General features: G+C 36.7%; 1 protein-coding gene across 1 annotated transcript in view; it reads left to right on the top strand.

Annotated features, from left to right (window-relative positions):
* The first annotated feature begins 1,953 nt into the window (after positions 1 to 1,953).
* Positions 1,954 to 21,463, top strand: part of LOC129235428 (coiled-coil domain-containing protein lobo) — a 143,521-nt gene continuing 124,011 nt past the window's right edge. The window contains exons 1-2 of the mRNA XM_054869265.1: positions 1,954 to 2,215; positions 2,898 to 3,104. Of these exons, the coding sequence (XP_054725240.1) occupies positions 1,954 to 2,215; positions 2,898 to 3,104 (469 nt within the window). The remainder of the gene's footprint in view (positions 2,216 to 2,897; positions 3,105 to 21,463) is intronic.

Below are 21,463 nucleotides of genomic sequence, written 5' to 3'. Positions count from 1 at the left end.
AGTAATAATAACAAAAAACAAAAACAACATTAAAAAAATTACAATAACTGAGCATAAATTCTTCATGAACAAATACCTTTAATAACAGTAATAATAACAAAAAAACTTAAAGGAGTATATCACTTAAACATTGCATTACAATACTTTTTTTGTAGTAGTAATCATATTCAATATAAAATTCATTGGAACTTACGTTGCCTAGTTACCTTAATCTGGGTCCCGTGACATCGGAACATTGGAAGTAATGAAAAGGCATGGGATCTGCCATGAATAACGCTCTTGTAGAATCGGTATTCACACCATTAGCATGCAGTCAAGAATACAATTTCACTAAATTACCTCCGAGTCGCGGATTGTAGATGGAGGGACCAGACGAAATGCAAAATTTGCAGAACGTTATGGCCCACCTACAACCACAAGCAATGGTCGACAGTGATAAACATGAAACGATGGGATGCCTGGAGACTATCGGCAGTCATAACTGGCTTTTGGTCTATCGGAGAACAAGCAGTCTAAATGGGTATCCCTCACAATTTTCCCGGAGAAAAAGGAAACAATCTTCAATTTCCTTTGTAAGTGCCCTGCCCTATGTTAACCCTGGGCTAACCGCTGTTCGAGAGTCTCGAACAACTGTCTGGTTTAGACTTCAAAAACCTAATAAGGTTGTTAAACAGCACAGACTGAATATAGTCATGCTGCAAATAACCGTTAAACAAGTTGGTAACGAGGATCGCCACTTTAACCAAGCAACCAACGTTTCCTGGTCGTATTCATAGTAATAAAGATATGCAGATTATACTGACTATACGATTATAATGTTATATGTATATTTTCAATACAATTTGTTAGTAAACAGTAACCGCAAATTTTAGAATTCAATTATTAAGCAAGCACGAAGGTGCGAGTAACTATACAGGATTACCAGAAAAACTCTGAACTGAGGTAATTGCCGATTACCTTTCTTATATTACATGATGTCCGAAACTTAACCGTTTCCAAGATTTTCGATTTTGAAAATTTAAGAAAAAATACAATATTTTTCTTTTGAACGTGCAAGTCACCTTTTTAAAAATGATAGTTCAATGATTCGATTAATAAAAATCATCAATTAAGTTTGAGCCAAGCCCTGAAGCATAAAATTTTGAATTTACTATTTTTCACATTTTTTATAATTTTATTATGTATAAAATAATAAATAATAAAATTTCTTATAAATCACATTTTGAAGTTATATGGAGTTAAAATTATTGAATTAACGCATGGTCTGGTCGGAAATGGAAAGTCTATTTCGTTCCTTAGTTCACTGAGCAGTTACTGAGGAAACGCCTCTTTCACCATTTGCATTCTGTGGAGGAATTGACAAATTTTCAATTATTCGGAAAATCCATATACCCAATAGCAAAAGTGAAAAGATTTACTCCACGACTCGCGGGCCTTATTTTCTATGAAAATTTATTTAAACGGCGCCTTTCTAATACCGGGAGTTACTTAGGAAGTAACTGTGGCCTTGCCATGGCATCTGGCGCCGCCGTGGTTGACCGTTTGAATTCCCCTTTACTTAAATAGACCACTGCGCACGCCTCGTCGAGCAGGTCGTCGTACGAAAAAGATGAATACAAAAATTAACTTAAGCGATGAAACTTCCAATGGTTACAGGTTACAGTGGTTGCAATGCTACTGCCAAACACACGCATAACGCTCTTCGTCGCGACGGAGCCGTTGTAAACGAAGACTTGGACCACGAAAGCGTCGGGAAGAGGAGGAAGCAAGAGGAGGAACGGTTGGCTTGGGCCAGGGAGGAGATAGAAAATGGCTGGGCCTTCTACGCAGAAAAACCAAAATTCGCAGCCTCCACTCAGAAGTATGCTAACAAAATCGAAGAAAAGCTAGCCATCAAGAGGCAGCGTTCTGGAGGCTTCAGTGCCATCGAAAAAGCAAAAGCATAGGCACGAGATGGCTAAACCGAAAAACGGATACGAGGAAGGACCTACGCCGTCGAAAGCAGCGGCAGCGGCCAGTGAAATCGTTAAGAAACATCTGATAGTGGCACTCACTGACCGTAGTGACAAGCTGGGACGAATGTCGCAGGAACGGTGGAAGGTAACGCAAATGAAGCTACTGGAAACTCTATTTACGAAAATGGACGCAGAGCCGAACGCACACATACCAGCATTTGACGGAGCAGGGTGGTTCAGCGGCGTCAAAATTATTAAATGTAGGGATGACCCCACGTTCACATGGCTAAAGGAAGCAGTAAAAACGCTTCACGGCCTGTGGGGGGGTCCCCACTTGAAATTGTACATCGCAACTGCAGTCCCTCAATAGCAAAGGCAAAGGTTTTCATTCCGCGAGTGGTGAAACCGGAAAATGCACTGCGACTGCTACAGAGATAAAACACGGACGTGCCGACAGGCGACTATAAAGTGTTGAGCGTGGCAAAACCAGCAACTGCTGATGGAGGCCAAGATTATCCAGATAAATAAGTCGGCAGGGGACTTGCTTTACGCACGATTCGGGAGCATGGTTTGAGGAGTTGGTAGCGTGCACCTTCGCCTTAAAAAGCACAACCCGGCAGACGACAACCACAATACGCTCGTTGCGGGGGAGGTGGAAAAGGAAATCGGTATAGAAGAGATCCTGGAAGCCTCCCTCAATATACAGGAAGTGCTGAAGAGTGAGCTTGGGAAAGTATCCAACCCCGAGAAGGTATTGAGGCCATATGCTAAAGGTCCTTCAGATAAACCTCCACAAGAGTAAGAACGCCTCAGCCGAGGGAGTCGGCTACGATGTGGCTCTAGTCCAGGAACCATGGATAGCATCGGGCAATATAGACTCCGGTCAAAGACACATGGTTAAAAAAAGTATATGTTCTTATATTGATCATAATCTCTCTTCAGACGATCTGACAGTGGTGGCGCTGGAAGGCTGCAAGAATGAGACGTTACTCTTTGGGTCTTTCTATATGCCACATGATGAAGAAGCACCACAGATAGAACTTCGAAAGCTGGTAGAAACAGCTGCCAGAAAGAAGCACGCTCTAGTGGTAGGAACTGACGCTAACGCACATCACACGGTCTGGGGTAGTGCAGACATAAACACCCGAGGTGAGTCACTATTTAACTATATTCTTCAGAGTAGCCTAGAAATAGCTAATAGAGGTGAAGAACCAACACACGTTAGACCAAACTCGAAGAATGTACTTGATTTAACACTCTACACAACCAAGCATGTTATGGTACAGGAATGGGAAGTGTTGAGTAGGCCTTCATTCACTGTTCACAGATACATAAGCTTTCAGGTTATATTTAGCTCAAATCACAAAAATATATCCTTTACAAACCCTAAGACTACGAACTGGGACTTGTTTTTGGATATACTGTCAAAAACACCAATGATATCCCGGAAATACAAGTCAAACATCGCACTTGAGAAAGGGGTTGAATTGTTTGCAACTACTCTCGTTAAAGCCTACAAAAGATCCTGCCCGCCAACACGTAATAAACGTAAGGTGAAGCCTCCTTGGTTGAACAAGGAATTAGGAGCACAAAGGCGACATGAATTATATAGGTTAGCCAAAGTCGCTGACAATGAGTTTTGTTGGAAAGTATATAAGAAAGAAATACGTAGAGCCAAGAGAGAATCTTGGAAACACTTCTATAGCATTATGGAAGACAATTATGAGGTGGTTAGACTTAGAAAACTGCTATCTAAGAATCCGTCTATGCCAAGAACAATACGAAAAATTAACGGGGAGTGGGCTGACAGTTGTGAGGACTCTATAGAAGACCTAGTCAGCATACATTTTCCAGGATGTGCAAACACTACAGATCTCGTACCTAGAAGAGATATTGTGCATGACATCCCGACGAACGTAATTACGACCAACAAGATAGAATGAGCTATATAAAGTTTCGACCCATATAAATCGCCAGGACTGGATGGAGTCTTCCCAGCCATGCTCCAAAAGGTAAGCCTTCTTGTGGTACCATGGTTAAGGACGATATTCAAGGGATGCTTGAGGTTCAGCTACGTTCCTGTATTATGGAGAGAAGCGAGAGTTGGGTTTATTCTAAAAGCGGGAAAAACAACCCTCTCTACTCGAAGGAATACATGCATTAGAGACACAATTGCGCCGGACGAATTATTCAAGGCGCAGCATGCTTACACTTAAGGCAGATCTACTGAAACTGTACTTCACTCACTTGTATCAAACATAGAAAAGGCGTTAGAATATAAGGAGTATGCTCTAGGAGTATTTTTTAGATATATCAGGGGCCTTTAACAACGTGACAAGAGATACTATTTTAAATAGCATAGAGTCACTTAATGTGCAACCCGCGGTTTATCTATGGATAAGGCAGCTATCAGCAAGCAGAAAGATAAGAGCGGAGTGAAACGATGAGAGCGTCACCAAATATGCATGCAGAGGTACTCCAAAAGGTGGGGTACTATCCCCGCTATTATGGTTACTTGTAGCACATGAACTGCTTAATAAATTTGACGAAGGGGCACCAAAACTAATAGCATATGCAGATGACATAGCTACAGTAATTATGGGAAAGTACCTGGACACCATCAGTAATGTGATGAATAACACACTTAAAACGGTACACCAATGGACATCTCGCGCAGAGCTAGGGATATACGCGTAAAAAACAGGCATGGTACTTTTTACTAGGAAGTACAAGGTCCCGGCGTGGAACCTTCCGAAGCTAGGCAACAACGAACTACTTCTCAAAAATCAGGCGATACACCTCGGAGTAATACTGGACAGTAAATTGCTGTGGAAGCACAATGTTGAGGAAAGGGTGAAAAAGGCCAGTCAAAGAATGCTGGGCGCTACTTGGGGTCTAATACCCTCTCTGATGCATTGGTGCTACACGGCGGTAGTTAGACCGATATTGTTGTATGGGGCCTTAGTATGCTGGACTGCGACAAGAAAACTGACATACTTAATGCCACTGGAAAGGATTCAGCGACTCGCTGCTCTGTGCATAACAGGAGCGATGAAAACCACTCCAACGGCGGCACCGGAAATGATACTCAGCATGCCACCTATTGACCTTATTGCGGAAAATCTGGCAGAGAAATCCGCAGGGAGGTTGGTGGCTGCTGGAGTATTCACCTGTAGAACCTTCGGACACAGCTCAATAGGAAAGAGGAGTTCAAGATGCACAGGCTACATGACTTCGTACTTTAATTGGGAGAGAAGGTTTCGTAATACAATTGAAATGGAGGGATGGCATGATGCCTGGCCATAGAACTTTTCACATCTATACAGACGGCTCTAAAACGAACGAAATAGTAGATGAGATAGTAAAAAGTGCTGTTAGACTACCATTTGATCAAGAGAATGACGTACCAAAACCGCTAAATACTACAATATATACAACGAAATGGACGACTTCATGAAAAAGCTAGTGGAAGCTAGGTGGACTAATTTGACCACATGCAAAACAGCAAAAGTTATGTGTAGAACTAACGACAAAAAAACTGACTCAATTCGTACCTACGCTCTCGCGAAAGGAATGCAGAACTATTATACATAGGTATGCTAACAGGTTATAATCTATTGGCTGCACATGTGTACAAGATAGGGATTGCTAACGCGGACAAATGCAGGAAATGCAGAGAGGAGGTTAAGGAAACTTTAGAACACATTCTGTGCCTCTGTCCGGCATTATTAAAAACGCGCTTAAAATATCAAGGAGCCCCATTGTTTGAGGATCTGGAAGACGTCCTACATGATGTCTACTTTCAGTATTCATAGAGGTCGGTCTCCATCTGGTATCGCTAGGCACCAAAAGGTCTATGCGTGGCTTATTGCCAACCAGGCTAACCTAACCTAACCTATCATCTTCCGACTATAAATAAGTATGTAAGTAAATGGCAATACTGGAGAAATAATTTCCCATAATTTCTAATTTTGGTTAAAAACTCAACACTACATTGCAAATATTTAAAATCTTTCGAATTAATCCACTCAAAATTCTTCAATAATCTTAATGGTTGCATCCATTTTGTAAAGAATCAAATACTGATTTATAAACATTTTGAAGTGCCTTTTGATGTGGTACATTTCATTTTCTGACTGATAAGACTCTTTTTACTTTTGTTTTACTCTGAAAGATAGAAATACGTATATTATTCTGTTATATAATATTACATATCGCTGCCGCCGTAGTCGGAAGGAAAAGTTTTTTCTATATTAATAGCGGTCGCCCCTCGGCAGTCAATGGCCAACCTCCGAGTGTATTTCTGCCATGAAAAAGCTCCTCATAAAAAATATCTACCGTTCGGAGTCGGCTTGAAACTGTAGGTCCCTCCATTTGTGGAACCACATCAAGACGCACACCACAAATAGGATGAGAAGCACGGCCAAACACCCAAAAAGGGTGTACGCGCCAATTACATACATATGTATATATATTGTTTTAAATTTTCTGTAACTTCTAATATTGAATTGCCCTTTTGCTCAACAAGAATAATTTTCTATTGGATAAAACAAGAAGAGAATGCGTTCTACAAATAAGCCTCTGAATTTGAATCTTCAAAAATATTTTTATAAAGGAAATATGCTTTAATAGTAGGATAAAATTTCAACCCCGGTTTTATTGGAGGAAAAAGTGTTCGAGTTTTACTATATGAGAACATTAGTTAACAGTTAATCTCAAAGTATTTGCAAATCTCTTTAAATGATTCTATTCAAACGGTATGTATTATATATATATGTATATACATTTATATGTACATATTAAATATTTTTAATACAGCAGCTTATACTTGCATCTATGCCAGCTATTGTGTAGTTTATGTACTTAACAACGGATATCAAACAAAATGCAATTTTGGAATCTTTGCTTTAATGATTTAAAGCAGTGTAAAGATTTTGTTCCAGGAATCTGTTAATTCCACAAAAATTTAAATTTTATCAACTATAAAATGTATACATGCACTTAAATTCGAGTAAAATTGAGTTTTTTTTACCAAAAAGAACGACACATATTGCCAACAAATTGTATTTACTAGTATATCTATCAAATAATTTGCCGAAAGCCTCCGATGCTAGCGCTGCACTACTTTCAGTTTGTATAATAATTTTATTGCTATGTAAACCTTTATAAAATAAAATAAATTTGCGACAGAGGTAGATTTTTCGTAAATTTATTTATTTATTTCTGACAGCTTCATCCTTATTCCACCTTCTTCATGACTGTTACTGTGGATTCAAATTTGAAAAACATTTGCTGATCCGTAATTACTTCCATCCGTGGCAACGGAGAGAAGCGGAATACTTTTTAAACTTTCGCAATACAAGTTCAATATAATTCAACGCAATGACTGTATTAATAACACAGTGCGACATTTGAAATCTGTGTCGGGAGAAGCCAATTGAAATTTCTAGTTTTAGGTGTCATTAATACTAGGTTTGAAATTTTCGAAAAGCACCGAGAGATTTGGAAAGGGTAGATAGTCAAGGAGGAAAGGAGAGAAGTAACAGAAGGAAAAATATAAGAGAGGATAGAGGAATAGAGGTAGTTAGACCTGTGAGAATTTTGCAGATTCTTTGATAAATCTGAAAATATCCTCCAGTTTGAGAGAACGAACGAGAAAATGCTCAGTGCCATCCGGCTCGTCTAAGCCAGACAGACAAATCGGGTCCTTGATGATTGGATTGTGTCCTGTAATAATACCGACCATCAACCGAACATCTTTTCTTCCAAGTTTTAGAAGAAAGTCCGACAGTTTTCTGTTCGGGCTTGTCACAAAATACTTTGCAGTCCTGCAGCGTTTCAGACCAGACCATCGCTCTTTATGTAAGTTGTATACATAACCGCTGATCCACTTCTTGATTCCGATTATTGGCTCTGGTCCCTGTGGGGAACCGCGGATCACAGTTAGCCAATTCATCGGCAATTTCATTCCCTTGAACCCCGCAGTGTCCTGGAATCCATATAAGTATGAGCTTATTCTGTCTTGCAACAGAATTAACCTTCTTCTTATATTCTTCAACAATCTTTGAGGCTTGCTTTATGTTCTCCAGAACCCTTAGCGCAGCCTGACTGTCACTAAAGACTCCAGTCTGTTTCCCGCTCCATCTCCTCTCAATTATCCATTCGGCTACTTTCAGAATGGCAAAACTTTCCGTTTGAAAAATAATTACCATTCCTCCCATAGCGTTATGATATATATTACTCTCGTTTAAGTACCATCCGGCTCCAGGACCTATCGGTAAAGAAAATACCCGTCAAACCTCTTTGAATGCACTTTGAATTACTGCCAAGAACAGTGGATACTACTCAGATGCCAACTTAAAGATTTCTCTGTGTCCCGAAGTTCCGTCTTCGTGCCAGAAACCATATTTATGGAGTCTACACATTCCTGTTGTATCTTAAGATCCAGGGGGAGCAAATCAAGCATAGCATTTAGGGCATCACCAAAGGTTGTACTTATGGCACCCGTGACTTGTGGACTTAACCATACTCCGTCGCCACCATACCACAGAGGCGTAAGTGATGATTGGTCTGATAAGTGCTATGTATGTCCATAGGACCACAGCAGGTTTCAGACCCAAGGTCTTTTTATTAATCGGATTAATGGAAAGACCTTGTCTCATGCACCAGTCATCGATTTTGTCCAGAATCTTCTGCACTTTCATGCGAAGCCTCCGATGTTAGCCCACAGACATCGTCCGCATATGCTTGAACATGAAAACCGAGTTCCTTCATCTCCGCTAGTAGAGAGTCTACGACCAAGCACCACATCAGCGGAGAAAGAACACCCCCCTGGGGGGAAGATGGGAAACTCTTTCATTTTGTGAGAGAGAGCGCCCATGAGGACGTTTCAAAACTTGGCAGCACTCACACATTATGGGATTTTGAACAGCTGATAGGCGAAATGGCAGGCTGCCAGAAGAAACGCGACAAAAATAACTGATGAAAACAACTCGTTTTTGCTTAATCGAGAAATGACGTGTTGAAATATTTATAATTATTTGACTTAAAATTAATTCAATTGAAATGTAATGATTTGAATTGAAGTGAGTTTGTAGAATCCAAAGCTCGTTATATCCTTTTCGACTTCTACTTTTAATTAGTCTTATGTACATAATGTAATTTTATTGAAAACTGTGTGTTGGCTTATGTAAATTTATATATTCAGGGTTTTTCAGTAAGAGCGCTTCAACTTTTGAACTTTTTTGAATAAAACACAAACTGTTTGAATTTTTTAACTAATTTTTTTTTTTATTATCGAGTTTGAACATATACATTTAAGTATGAAATTCGATTTCTTTTGCATGACCACCGCGTGCACGTTTTACGAAGTCCAATCGTTGAACCCAATTTTCGAATACTCTTTTGCATAAATCGGCCGAAATTCCAGCAATTTCGCGTTCAATATTGGCTCTGAGCTCACAAATCGTCGCCGGCTTGTTACTGTAGACCAGGGCTTCTTAAACTGTGGGTCGCGACCCCCAGGGGGGGAGGAGGGGGTCGTTTAAAATTTCCTAAGCTTGAAAGGGGCGCTATATAAAAAAGTTTAAGAAGCCCTGCTGTAGACCAATGACTTCACATAACCCCAAAATGGGACGGCTTGTTAAATGGACCGTAAAATGGCCGTAATGCTCTTAAAGTAGCAGCAACAGAACAAATATTTTCATCAAAAATTTGCACGATTTGCAATCGTTGCTCAAGTGTGTAGCGTTCCATGATGAAATGTATACTAATGAAGTTTACAAATGACAAGCGAAAAATAAAAAATATTGCGTCGTTCGCCCTCCCTATCAGAAAAATGTTGAAGCGCACCTATTGAACAACCCTATACGTAAATATTCTATGGGTGAAAAGCGTAGGTAAGGGAATTGAATTTTAGTTTGAGATATTTTACAAAAATTAAAGGTAATCTGCTTTAACTTATTCTGTTCGTTGTTTGAGAATTTCTTTTGTTTTGCTACCCACTTTCTGTGTTATATTAAAAAATCGCAATATGTCATGTTTTTAATTATAACTTATGTTTTTCGTGCTCATTACTTTATTATTATTGAATTGCTTTTGTATTTCAGTTTTAAATAATTTCATTTACATATACATTTTTAAATTTTTTGCTTATTTATGTAAATATTTCATACGGATTGTGCTTTTTTTTAGTATATATAGGTGTTTACGAGTGATATAAGGCTATTGGGCAACCGCACACTAAATACTAACCTCAATGGCGGTGTAGAAACTAAAAATTCCCAAATTTTGTTTAAAAAATATCGAATTCTTGTTTTGTACCGGTGTGGCAATATTGGCAAATGTTATAAAAAATGCACATTTTTCAGCGCTCTCACGAGAAAAAAAGCGGTTAACAACCTCTCAGAGAGCATGGAATATATCCATTTTACAATGGTTTGATTAACCGTGTCGAAAAGCTAGCAACTTTTTAAAAAAAGGACATTTTTAGCAGACCTTTTTTTCCGGTTATCAATGGCAATATTTTCTTTTTTAAATGTTATAACAAAATGGCGGACTTTTGAAAAAATCGGGTGGAAATCAGACTTCAGTGTGGAAAGTTAGGGCTGAAAAGAAACGAAAGTAGCATCTGCCAGAATGACCAGCCTACAGAATAATAATCAGTTTAACTTAATCGTTTCAGATGTCCTGAAGAGCCAAAATCCTGTTGACGAGCCACCTATCTTTCTTTTAATACAGTTACTTTGGTGCCACACTACTACCATAAATATGTCAAACAAAAAAAAATGTTTTTGCATACTATTTGATGTCAATAATAATATACTATAAAATCAAAACGATCGCACTTTATTTTCTTAAAAAAAATTCCTAAAAAATATCTATAAAAGTGAGAATTTGACCAGACTCATACCTTAAAAAAATGATAATCGAAAGTCGAAACTCGTACATTCGAGTCCGCGAAATTTGAAAATACGTCTTATTTTTTGAACACATACGAGGTGTGTTTTGTTATTTTGTTACTTGTAAAATATTTGTCACAGTGGTAGCCGTGTGAGGCAATATGGAAATCGCTGTCAGAACTCTATTTGACGGTACCAACCGAACGGAGTGGATACGAATTAACAATGAACTTCAACTAATGTGGAAGATGCCCAACTGCATCGGCACCATAGCGAAAAGCACTTAAACTTAACATGCCCTTCGAATCAGGATCTATGTTTTACAATTATAAAGTGATGGGGGAATTTTTCAATTTTCGAAAATTACTGAAGCTATCGAAAATAAGTATCTTAATATTTCGGCAGATTGTCCATTGGCAGGAGAATTAAAACCATCCCCCCGTTACTTCGTTCTGCTGTGGAGCTACTAAATGAGACCTTATCCGGGTATAGAACTATACAGCCGGAATAGGAATAATTTAATAAAGGCCTGGGTCCGGGGTATTTTAGAAGGGTGTTTTTATTAAAAATCAATTTCGTGAATAAAATATGGCATTATTCGCGCTGCATGTCGTGACTAGCCGATGAAAAAACTAATAGCTCTAGATATCTTGTAAAAAAAAGTCTAAAAATAGTAAAGGACTTTGATTCAAAATTACAAGAATAATTGGCGGTTTTTATACATCGTGGGACACCTTCATAAATAATTACGCCTATTTAAGATACAATATATTATAACATGTGTCGGAGCCAACTTGCAATTCAACCATGTATAGTTTAAGTACGAAAAAAATATCAACCCTGTTTGTAACTTCTTTACTTCTTCTTCTTGTATTAACGCTTACTGTGACTCAATTCACTCCAATAAAGTTCTTCAAACGAAACGGTCGTGTTGATATATAAAATTATATATTTAATTGCGCTTTTCTCTAACAACATGTGTTGCTATATAACGGCAAGAAAGTTACCATGAAAGAGCCGTTGCTAAAAAACTAACATCAGATTTGTAATCATCGACACCAATATCGAACATACATAGTTTTCTAAGAATCTGTTGCGCCATTAAGGGGTTAGGTGGGTTTGAAAATTTCAAAAAATCGATTTTTTTTTGTCTTATTAAATAGTATAATATGTTTAAAATATTCTCCTAAAATTTCAAATTGATCCGAGTAAAATTCTACGAGATAGACCCTTCAGAAGTTCCGCCCATCAGGCCATGTCAGTGCAGCGTTTCGCAGGTATACGCGTTTATCTCAAAACTCGATTTTTTAAGTCGGTGGACACGATTTCTCGAAAAGTTATGAAGCGATTTTGTTCAAATTTTGCACACATATTTGGAATAACATTATCAAGTTATTGAACGAAGGATTTTTTTTTATTTTTATTACAACTAATTTTTTCGAGCCAACACATGACGAAAATTTGACCAAAAAATGTGTTTTTTTGTTCAAAGTCTGTCAAAAATTCAAATTAAATTTTTTTTTTTTCCTTCGTCCAGTAACGAGATTTATCCATGTACTAACGAAATATTTTTGGTTTTTTGTTTTTAAATGAACAAATAATGAGTTATGCTGTCCACGGCAACAGCATTTTTTTGTGAGATGTTAAGGGAGATGAGGTACCAACGGCTGAGTTTTCGGAATTTTTAAATAAAAATTTCACAAAATACTGTTTAAATATGTATCTTTGATATGCTGAATTGTTTAAATAAAATATATGATTGTATATATTAAAAAAAAAATAGTAAAAATACCCTTTTTTTGAACCTCTGTAACCCACCTAACCCCTTAAAGAGGGCGTTAAGAAAATGAATTTGCATGTCTAAAAGTCTTAAATTCAAAATAGTATAACTTTTTTTTCATTCATCCTAGAAGTCTTTTAAAAAATGGATTTTAAAGCTACAGAGTATTACTTTGCGATTCCGTTGTGGAAAATAAAAAAAAAAAATTACCTTACTCAAAAAAAATTCATAGATGTCCAAAATCGGCATTTCTTGACTATTTAACCACAAATTGCCAAAAGTCCTGACGTCCTGGAGCATTTTCAAGATCAAATTCGTTTTCAGCACAAAAAAAACTTCAAGAGACACTCGTAGCTGTTTTAGAAATTGGACAAAAATGAAATTACGCAGGCCTGTGTAATTATTCAAAATTTTGAATTGCGTCCGTCGTATTATAATTGTTTTTATTAAAAAATAAATTAAAACTGGAAGAAAAATCTAATAAACTGCTAATGCATATAAAAAAATATTGTTTTTTTTTAACTTGACTCATACAGAATTGAAACATAAAATTTTAGAGCATGATTCCAATGGGGGGGGTCCGGACCCGAAACCCCCTCCCCCCCCCCCCCCCCCCCTCCCCCCCCGTGGATCCGCCACTGACTACATAGCTTCTATTATAAATGCATCGTGCAAAATTCACTTTTTGCAGCAAACTAAAATTCATTTATATTCTGAAAAAAATCCAATTAAATCCAAATTCAAATTCAAATTTTTACCAATAATGAGGTAATTAGCGCAACTCTTACTTTCCCAAATATGGGTATAAAAATGGAAAAAGGTATTAAGTATTAAGCAAGCAGGAACAGCGAGTAAATGCAAGCAAATTTCCAGGAATACCTGAAGTGATTAATATTTACTTCAAACAAAGCCTCTCGTCTAAAAAATGAAAGTACAGACAGACAACAGAAATCTAAATGTTTACTATTATGGTTGCGCTCGTGGTTAATTCAGTGGTGTTGAACCTTTTAAATTTTTATATATTTGTGGCAGGTAATAGCTGCACTAATTACCTCAAGCAATTCCCTAGGCTTTCCAGTTTTCAAGAGTTTCAATCTCTTGTTGTATTTCGCCGCATTATTATTCGCCTACCTGCCGAAATTCGTGTACAAGAATAATTTCGTAAGTAGCGCTCCGGCCGATCCAAGTTCTTCATTACTACTCCAACTAATTACATACTACTATTGAGCTTCTTCGGCTTCGCTTCCATTCTTCCTGCAACATAAAACTCATAACTGAAACTAATAAAACGTTCACATATGCATTAATCACCTATAAATCCGCCAAATTAATCTACCTGTTCACATTTGGCAGATTACCTGCAAAATTAACAATCAGCTGTCAATACTGTTTTGAGAGGTTTTTCTTCATAGAAATTATTTTGGTGAAATATTTCGGTGTTTTTGGTTTCTTTAGTTATTATTAACGATATGAAGAAAATACAAGGAGAAGGAATAGCTAATTTAATTGCGCAATTGGCTGCTAATAATAAACAGTTGGAGGAAATCCGTATGCGGCGTTTACTGAGGTTGCAAAAAATTATGGCAGCAACACGCATGGGAAATTTAATATTACATTTTATAACAAGTAATAAGAGGACAAAACGTTTATGGACACACGATTTTTTTTTTGTAAAATGAACCCATACTTAATAATATTTAACAAATATTTTATTAGAATTATTTTTACAGACCTGCTTTCTTTGCCGGTATCCATTTCATTTACTTTTTATTTTGATGTTTCTCTTACATTCGTAATAATAATTATCGATAACACAGAAAACACAGGGCTGTATGTCAAAAAGTATCGTTATTATCTAGGATTATTTTATAATGTCAGATTTTGGGAGAGAAATTTTGTATGGGCAATCGAGCTTTTTAATTACGGATTTTGAGTTAAGCGCGAAAAAGTAGATCATCTATCTACTTATATGTGAACGCATTATAAGCCAAAACAAATTAAATGAAAGAGTGTTCAATTCCTAATGTCAAAAGCGTTGCAAATAGAACATTGTGCTGTTTGAAACTTTGCCGTACTTCAAGCTCTTCAAGCAAAACTGCATTGGGTCTCATTTCATATATTTAATTATTATTTTATTAATTTTTAACAGTTATCAAAGCCAGCCTGCATTGCGCCAGTACCTTAATGGTACGTTTTGTTAAGAAAATAGTTATAAATCATTCCCTTCTCTGTACCTTAGAGTATCATAAGAGAAAAGCAAAGCAGGTAAATGCTTAATTTAGACGTATGTATGTGAAAGAAAATGATATTTTTGAGATACTAGTTTTCTAACGACTAGAAATTTTTAATAAACCGGAAAAAAATATAAGTCAAAAATAGTAAAGAATTCGATGACTGCTTAGATTCAAATGCTACACTCACGTGAAGATGTAAATACAGTGCACTCGCGGTAACTCGAATAGCCGCTAAGTCGAACGACGTGCTAACTCGAACACATTTTTTTCCCTATTGACTAGTTTGTAACTCGAACAATATTAAAGCGCTATAACTCGAACAAAAAAACAAATTTATTTGTACACACATTCTTTTCAAACATGTACATTTTGTACATACATACATATGTAATAGTATATGTATATAAATTATATGTATACTAGTGTATTGTCCATATGAATATTTCGACGTTAATATCCCGTTAGTTTTCTGGGAACAACATCTTGCATTGACCAAATTGCTTTAAATTTGTCATTTGTAGTGTATCAGTGCATGTGAGTAATGGATCGTAAAAGGTTGAAGTGTTTAACATTAAAAGAGAGGGCTGAAGTCCTTAACAAAATTAAACGTGGATGTAGTGTTACTTCTCTAGCGAAGGAATATGGGGTAGCCAAGTCCACCATAAGTCTTATAAAAAAGAAAGACAAGGCAATTTTAAAAGCAGTAAACAACACGTTTTTGGGTCCTGGGAAGAGGAGAACTTTAAAAGCTTCTGAGTTTCCTAAAATGAAAGCCGCTTTATACAAATGGTTTCTGTCCCAAAGAAAAAAGAATTACCCAATAAGTGGACTCATCTTGAAAGAACATAACATGAAAAACATAATTTACAGGTCGAATTTACGCTTTATGATGTTAACAAATGGAATGATGGTGCCGAATTTACCGACACAGAAGTAATAATTGAAACTAGTGATTCTGAGTCTGAGTTTAACAACACAACTGAGACATGTGAGCGGATATCATCTGAGGGGGCAGTTAGCTCTATCAATAAGGTAATTCAGTGGGCCACAACTGAACAAGTAAGCCCCGCAAAGGTTAACACTCTTCAACATTGCTGCAGGCAAGAAAAGACAAACACACATTACAACTTTCTTTTCGGCGTAACTTTTCTGTTAAAGCTGACTTTTTTTGTGTAACTGACACAAAGACTGCCAAATATTTGATGAAAAATATTGAAACGAATTAATTATTTTAAACATATTCATGTTCATATCCATATGTAAATAAATAAATAAATTTAATTGAAAAAAATCGATATCGATGACTGTTTTTTTAACATAGCACACTCAATTGATAAGTCGAACAAATTCGATAAATCGAACAGCGCCTGTTTTAATTAGTTCGAGTTATCGCGAGTGCACTGTATGTCCAAATCGTTGAACATTCATCGTATATGTATTGTATATGTATGTACGACAGAAAACAAAAAAACTAGATGCATTACTAGCAGAAATGTGAGCAAATAAAAAATTAAGTGAATTATTGATTTAGTAGAAAATAGTGGCAATTTATTTATTTCATAAATGTCTGTAAACAAGGCAAAAAAACACAAGGAGACTTTGCTGTTGAAACTGATCTGTTTTTTTTTTGTCTGCCAATTCTGGTTTGATTGTCAAAGTTCACAGTTTCTTTGTTAATACCTTATTTGTTTCCTAACAATCCCATTGAAATTTTGATGACGAAATATCGAATTGCAAAAACAATTTAAACATGTAAATTTTGTCGTTGCTCTAGAGAACTAGGCTATGGAGTCGCCCTGTCTGCAAAGACATTTGTTTGAACCAAGGCGAATCTATTAAAGGTGCTAACCACGGTGTACAGATACTAAAGGTGGCGTCTTCCGAAAAAAACTACTTTATTTTTCGCGATTTTGACAACCGACTGATGTCATGAATTAGAATAATACAAAATATATAAATAAAAGAAAAAGGAAGTGAAATTACTTGTTTATGTTTGTAAATATTCACCGAATGTCCTGTAATTTGAAAATTTGAAAAACAAAGCGCCGCGGTTAAATTGTGAAAGCACAAATTATAACAATGCCTCCAAATGCACTGTTTTTTGTGTTTTCGTGTTGATGACGCTGACGTCGTTTACTCTTCCTCTTCACAAATAAGTAATTTCCCTTCCATTGTTTTGTATAATCTTAAGCGATGACCTCGCTGTGAATCCGGAAGACACAATCTTGTATTCTACCATTCTTGGGTGATATCAGTACTTTTTTCTTTTGCCTTGTACAATAGGACGTCAGCACAAAACGAAACTACGAAAAGTCGTTACTTTCCCACCATAGTGGTATGTTGCTAGCTCTAACGGCATGTCGGCTGTTCAACGTAGCTCATCATTTTATTTTTATTTTCTACTTTCTTTTTTCCTGACAATCTAATATGCAAAACGTTGTTGTTGGTCTAGTGCCACCACCTTTAATGGATTCGCCTTGATTTTAAGATGTCTTCTCTCTTGTTTTTGATATTTAAGTTCTTATGATGCCATATCGTATGCTTTTAAGTTTTAGCAGGCACTCATTACTCCTTTCCCTTTTATTAATATTATTTTAAATACATTTATATTATAACAAATATTATTTATCTATTAGCGGTATCGCCGTAGTCGTATTTGCCTTTTGGTGGATATCAATGTTGCGGATATATCAAAAACCCTCTTGACCTGTGTAAAATTTTTTCGGTACATAATCTTCCCTGAGACTGGATTTCTGCCCTTCCTTCAATCATTCCTCCATTTTGCAGGACACTTCTTTCTCCCGGTGCTTCGTATATAACAGTAGCCATTACATATTTATAAGTATAAAGATATAACGTGGTTGAAGGTGTTGGGCAAATGGTTCGTTAATTTATAGTTTCGTTATATTTATACTCGTTATACTAGAATATTAAAACCTCGATACAAAATTTATTATAAATATATATTCGTTGTTTTTTTGTTTAATTTTTCTTTTCTGATTAAACAATAAAGAAAAACATTCACTGTGTAGATTTTTTGTTGATGAAATTGTGCTTCACAGAATAACTCAGTTTCCCAATAATCAAAACAAGACTGGCAATATGCCCTCAATGCACTACACCTCGTTATTTAAAGCTATTGCTTATGGGGTCAACACAAGTATTTTCCGATTGTTGTTAATGCCTAAAATTGTTTCGTTTTATATATGGAGCATTTTCTAATTCGTCACCAAATATACCATCTGATTTCCTGTAATCTAGTAGCTGCGATAGTGGGTTTGATTTAGCATCTAATATTGTCTCTAATGGTTTGTGATCTGTAATAGCTCAAATTCTTACCCGAATAGATAATAGTGGAACTGCTCAATAGCGCATAGGAGTCAGAATATTTCTTTCCGTTTGACAATAACGTTTTTCACCCCCGTTTGCTAACGTACGATATTATTCATTGTCCACGGTTGTCATGTAGAATCTCAATCCCATTTGACTAGCAGCATCACAAAATTGTGTATGGTTATCAACGCTGTAATAGTCCTGTAGAATACTGATGGTTATCAGTTGCTTTAATTTATCAAATCCTTTTTGGGTTATGTCCCATTCCATTTCAAAATGGCGTTTTTCTCTGTTAAATGCAGGAGTGGTTCCGTAATGGTAGCCAAATCCCCTATAAACTTACCTTAAAAGGTCACTAAGCCAAGGTAACTGAAGACTTTTTCAGCTGTCATGGGTTTTCAAAACAGTTTAACAGCAAATAACTTTACTTTCAGGGCATAACTCCATTTTTATTTAGTCGATGACCAAGGAACTAAATTTCACTATCACAAGACAGAATTTAGAGTTACGCTCTTTTCGTCAAGGACTTTTAATACTATTGTTGTGCGCTGATTCAGTTTCGCCTTGTCTTTCCCATACAACAGTATATCGAATAGGCACCCTTCGCGGCCACTTAATATCTGACCCCCGACCGTAATTATTTGGAATAGTTCAGGTTGCTGAAATCTCAATCTTGTTTCACATCGAGTTGAACTGCCTCATAACGATACAAATGCGAACATCCTTTCTGCCATTCTTCGGAACTGCAACTATTAATGAGATCCATCGACCTGTTCTACATATATTATTCCTTCCTTCGATTCATTTTTCACAGCGTGTTCTAGGTGTCTTTTAAAGTTTAAACGACTATCAAATCATCCCTAGGTATTATTAATATATTATTTGACGTCACAGTTATAGTCTCTAAATTTACCTTTGTAGATTCTATTGGCTTCCTTCTGCTTATTAGGACTGCATCTGCATTATGCTCAGCTAATTAAAGGTTCATGGGCGTCAACTATGCTTTGATTCTGTTACTGATTCGAATGCTACTATCTCAATTTCTTGTGTGTGTTTGCTACTATTACCGCCGAAGTGTTATCAGCGAATCCAATGGCTTTGGTTCTAGGAAACATGCTCAGTCTTAGGACATCATCGTACATCAGGTTCCATGGTACCTGAACGTTGTACTCCTCATCGGTAAAATGAGTTTACAGTCTGTAAAATAACCCTCTATTATTCTGACAATGTGGCTAGGCGCGCCTACTTTTATGAGGGTTTCTAGTATACACTGGGTGTGTTAAAGGCGTTTTTAATGTCAAGAGCTAATACAACGTGTAAGCTAATATTGATAAACACGTTGGTATGCAAAGATTTACCACGGTACTAAAATTTAATAAACTATAAAGCTGCATACAAACTTGTTTGTTAATTCTAATAAAAATTTTGAGGAAAGTTTGTCGATTTTTTATAATTTTTGTATAAAGTCTAAAATTTGGGTTTATATGGTTCTATTGTATAATTTTATAAAAAAAAAAAATAGTGAATAATTACAAAAAATGTGAAAAATTGTCTCAACTAGTCAAAATGTTGAGGTGGTATAGATTTGTCGCTTTTAAATACGCTTTCTGCAGGTGTTGTCTATTTGCCCCAATACGTAAATTTGGTCACCAAGCAATTCTAATGCGATTGCGTGATTTTCGGCCGCTCGTCTGTTGAACAGTTATTGGAAGTAGCGAGAAAAATTATGCTAAACAAGTTGGTAGCAGCTAGCCGAAGACCTTCAGTTGCTAGTGCTAGAAACTTAGTCTTGCCATAAATTCTGGCACAAATTTCTCAGTTTCGTGGCAAATTAAACTTGTTAACAATGGAGTGGGGAGCAAAGGAAAACCGCATTGCAGTGATTGCATTACAAAAGTGAGGTGAAAGTGCAAGGGAGATTTACGAATTGCTGAAAAAAACTTAATATTTCGAGATGTTTGTTTATCGCACGATCAGTTGTTTCTCTCAAACATCTGAAGTGACGGACAGAAAAAGAAGTGGTCGTCCTCGCGTGGTTTGAACCAGTGCATCCAAAAAAGCCGCTGGAGAAAGAATTCGCAGAAAACCCCTTAGAAAGCAGAAAATCATGTCTTTGGGAAATGAATGTGTCAACCAGATCCATGTCAAAGCTAATTAGAGATGATCTTCACATAAAAGCCTTCCGCCGCTCAACTGGTCATCTTTTGAAAACACTCTTGAAGAAAATTTGACTTGACAGATGCAAGCAGCTTATTCGGTGACTCGCGTTCAACGGCCATGAAAATATTCTTTTCACAGATGAGAAAAATGTTCTCTGTTGAAAAAGTTTTTAATAAGCAGAACGACAAAATCTACATATGCTAAAAGGTTTAAAGACGCAAAAAATGTTCTTTCAAGGGTTCAGCGTGGCAACCATCCAGGGTCTTATAAAGACGTTACGTCACTTCATTTTTGCAAAAAAGGGGCAAAAGTGTACCAGGAGGATGTCTTAGAAGGCGTGGTAAAGCAGTTGAGCAGTACTCTATTCAATGGAGAGCTTTGGGTCTTCCAGCAAGGTTCCGCTTCAGCCCATAAGGCGAAAACCACCCAGCAGTGGCTAAAACACAATATCCCTTGTTTTATAGTCGCAGAAGATTTGCCGTCTGGAAGTCCAGATCTGAATCCATTGGACTACAGTTTGGGGTCAGAATTGGAGAACATGGCGTTGGTTCGAGCAGCGACGCCAATATCAGTGGAAACCATGCGTGGTGCAAAGCTGAATGGCCTAAACGTTTGAAGGCTTGTGTAAAAGCAAATGGTTATCATTTTGAATGAAAATTGAAATTTTTTTTCTTTAATGTTTACATGATTAAATAAAATTAACTTCATTAAGAAACTATTATAATTTGATATTTATAATGGGCTTGACTTGTAACAGAACTTATGGCAGGACTAAGTTTGTTAAAGTCGTTAATAGTCACACCCTGTTTTCTCATGGCCGCAATTTTTAACACTCTTTTAGCAAGAGCATACCAGGTCTTTTTAATTAAAAATATAAATGTAATATATTTCGAATTAAGTTAAGACGGGCTGGACTCTATAGTACACACAAATGTATAGTAGGTAATGCAATAGTTTTCAAAATGATTAAGCTCAATAATATAATCATCCCCCGAACAAACGTCACAAAATGTCTTGGCATGCATCTTAATAACGAAATCACCCCTATTTCCACCAAACGGAAGGCTCTAGGAATAAAACTTTCTCTCGAAATAAACTCGG

The sequence above is a fragment of the Anastrepha obliqua genome, chromosome 1 (genome assembly GCF_027943255.1).
Source record: "Anastrepha obliqua isolate idAnaObli1 chromosome 1, idAnaObli1_1.0, whole genome shotgun sequence".
NCBI lineage: Eukaryota > Metazoa > Arthropoda > Insecta > Diptera > Tephritidae > Anastrepha > Anastrepha obliqua.
The sequence above is the reverse complement of the archived record's forward strand: the minus strand, read 5'-3'. Positions and strand labels throughout refer to the sequence as shown.